Source organism: Octopus bimaculoides, chromosome 4, assembly GCF_046866305.1.
Source record: "Octopus bimaculoides isolate indiv1 chromosome 4, ASM4686630v1, whole genome shotgun sequence".
Taxonomy (NCBI): Eukaryota; Metazoa; Mollusca; class Cephalopoda; order Octopoda; family Octopodidae; genus Octopus; species Octopus bimaculoides.
Window position 1 is genome coordinate 83,968,859 of NC_142931.1, and position 2,500 is coordinate 83,971,358.

Genomic DNA, 2,500 nt, shown 5'->3' on the forward strand with positions numbered 1-2,500 from the left:
TATATATATATATATATATAGATATATATATATATATATATATATATATATATATATATATATATATATATATATATATATATATATATATATTTATATATATATATAATGTTATCAGACTATGCAGGTGTGCTATAAGACAATGAATTATAATTTATGATGCAGGTGCTTTCTCTTAAAATGCCATATTTATGCATATCTTGGTTCTTGGATGTTATTTTTGTTCAGTCACAAGTCAGCCCAGATCAAACAGACCGGTGATCAAAAGCATTCCAGCCGTGACCATCTCGTCTGTTTTTTTTTTTTTTCGTCCAAATGTAGTATACCAAGGATTACGTTACCGAATGCATCCTTCCTTTTTAAAGATGGTATTGTACAATAAGATGGAAATTTGTCTGCTGTTGCGAGCAGATCGAGCGACCTTATAGTGGTCCCCTCGATGGCTCAGTATTTGCAGCAGTTATTATTTGTTTCAGGGCTCTAGTGATTGTGTGGTAAGGGTCGGTGGTATTTGACAGTGGTGATGATAGTGCTGGTGGTGGTGGTGGTGGTGGTCATCGTGCTGTTTGGTAGAAGGTTTAGTTGGTACGATTACCGTGGTACTGGTGTTAGTTGTAATTATTTTGACATTGTCATCTGTCCTACGTAGAGGCCTTTTGTAAATGCTACAGTAGTTGTATTTAGTAATGGTAGTTATTGAGCTGGAAAATAGTAGTTAGTAAGTTAGGAGTTGGTAATGGTCATAGAACTGATCATTGGCAGTGGTTGCAGTGCTGGGTAGTAATAGTAGTAGCTGTTCTAGTAGTGTTAATTGTAATAGTAAGAGAGTTTGTAGTTGTAGTAGTAGTTGTTGTAACAGTTGTGAGAAGTAGTGATTTTTGATAGTAGTCCTACTATCTGTTGATTGCCAAAGGTGAAAATAGTGTATGGTTGGTTGGTTGATTGGTTGGTTGGTTGGTTTGTTGATATACTCAAAACTGGCTTGTTAGTAATCAGTTGTAGGAAGTCACGTGGCTTTCAAAAGCGTAGATGATCGCTGTAAAGAAGCTAACCACACATGCCCCGACTCCCAGCCAAAATGACCAACAAATCATGGCTTGTGAGCTCTCGTTCCAAGTGATGGCCGCGTCGTATTTTTTATTCATGGCGATTCCATAGATTACAAGGCCGATCGACATAAAAACCACTGCAAAGAGAGAAAAAAGAAAACAATGGCAATAAAAATGTGAAACAGTATAAACTGGTGAAGATAAATAATTTTCAATTTTCGCCACAAGGCCAACAGTTTTGAGGGAGCGGGTAAGTCGATAAATTCAACCTCAGCGGCATTTGAACTCAGAATGTAACGACGGACGAAATGCCACTAAGCATTTTGCCCAGCGTGCTAACAATTCTGCCAGCTCACCTAACAACAACAACAACAACAACAACAACAATAATAATAATAATAATAATAATAATAATAATAATAATAATAATAATAATAATAATAATCCTTTTCGTATAGGCACAAGGCCTGGAATTTGGGAGAAGGGAGTGAAAAGGTGTCTGGCGTCTTCAAATAAACAATGCTAAGAGTAGGTTGAGTTCGTTAGCCTTGGATGACAAAGAGACTACAAGGGTCACTCTGACACCAAAGCCAGGGGAGCAAGACCTCTTTCGCTCTGATGGGCAACCTTACTAGAGGTGGTGTCTCAATAAAAATACTGGTTGGTGGCAACTTAATAGCACACCTCATTTACGAGTGAAAATGTTAAAGAAATCAGCTAAGGTGCCGCACCTGGCAGGTATCCCATTGTGCAGCAGGATGGGCCCAGTTGTAATCTAATAACTGTTAATCATGCAGCGAGGCAAAAGTGGAGTAAACAAATAAACATAATGGTTATGGAGTGTTGCTTTCGGAGCATGCCAGTAGATGCAAATAGCGTACCAGTCAGAGGATACAGATAATGAATGCACAGAGAATGGAAAGGGATGAAGCTCTCTGAAATCACAGAATAGAGATTATGTGATCAAGCATGAGCAATACGAAAGAATGGGTGATCGTCAGAGTTGGAGTTAGAAGCTATCAAAAGAAGGATGTCTGGGGATGTTGAGGATATGAGAAATGAAAGTGACATAATGGAAGAAATGGACGTCAGTAGTGAAAGAAGTGAGATAAGAGAACAATTAAACGGTGAAAATTAAATGATAATGAACAGGGTTGTGGATCTATTAAATGCAAAAGGGACAGAATTTATGTGTGACTTCAAGAAGGCTGATCAATGGAGACTAAATCAAGAAACAAGTGAAGTCAATAATGTATTGAAATGGATTGAAACAAAGAACATCTCACAAGCAAACTCATCAAGCGAACTTTAAGTTAATTGCAATATGTTTGAGACATATTTCAACTTCTAAAGGCAAATCCACTGCAGTTAATGAGGGGAAAAAATCTCTATGGCAAAATGTTATTTTAGATTTGCCTTTAGAAGTTGAAATATTTCACAAACACATTTCA

General features: G+C 37.1%; 1 protein-coding gene across 1 annotated transcript in view; it reads right to left on the reverse strand.

Annotated features, from left to right (window-relative positions):
* Window positions 1-217: 217 nt before the first annotated feature.
* The window catches only part of LOC106875130 (uncharacterized), a 266,207-nt gene continuing 263,924 nt past the window's right edge, over window positions 218-2,500 (reverse strand). The window contains exon 3 of the mRNA XM_014923115.3: window positions 218-1,186. Within this exon, the coding sequence (XP_014778601.1) occupies window positions 993-1,186 (194 nt within the window). The 3' untranslated portion in view covers window positions 218-992. The remainder of the gene's footprint in view (window positions 1,187-2,500) is intronic.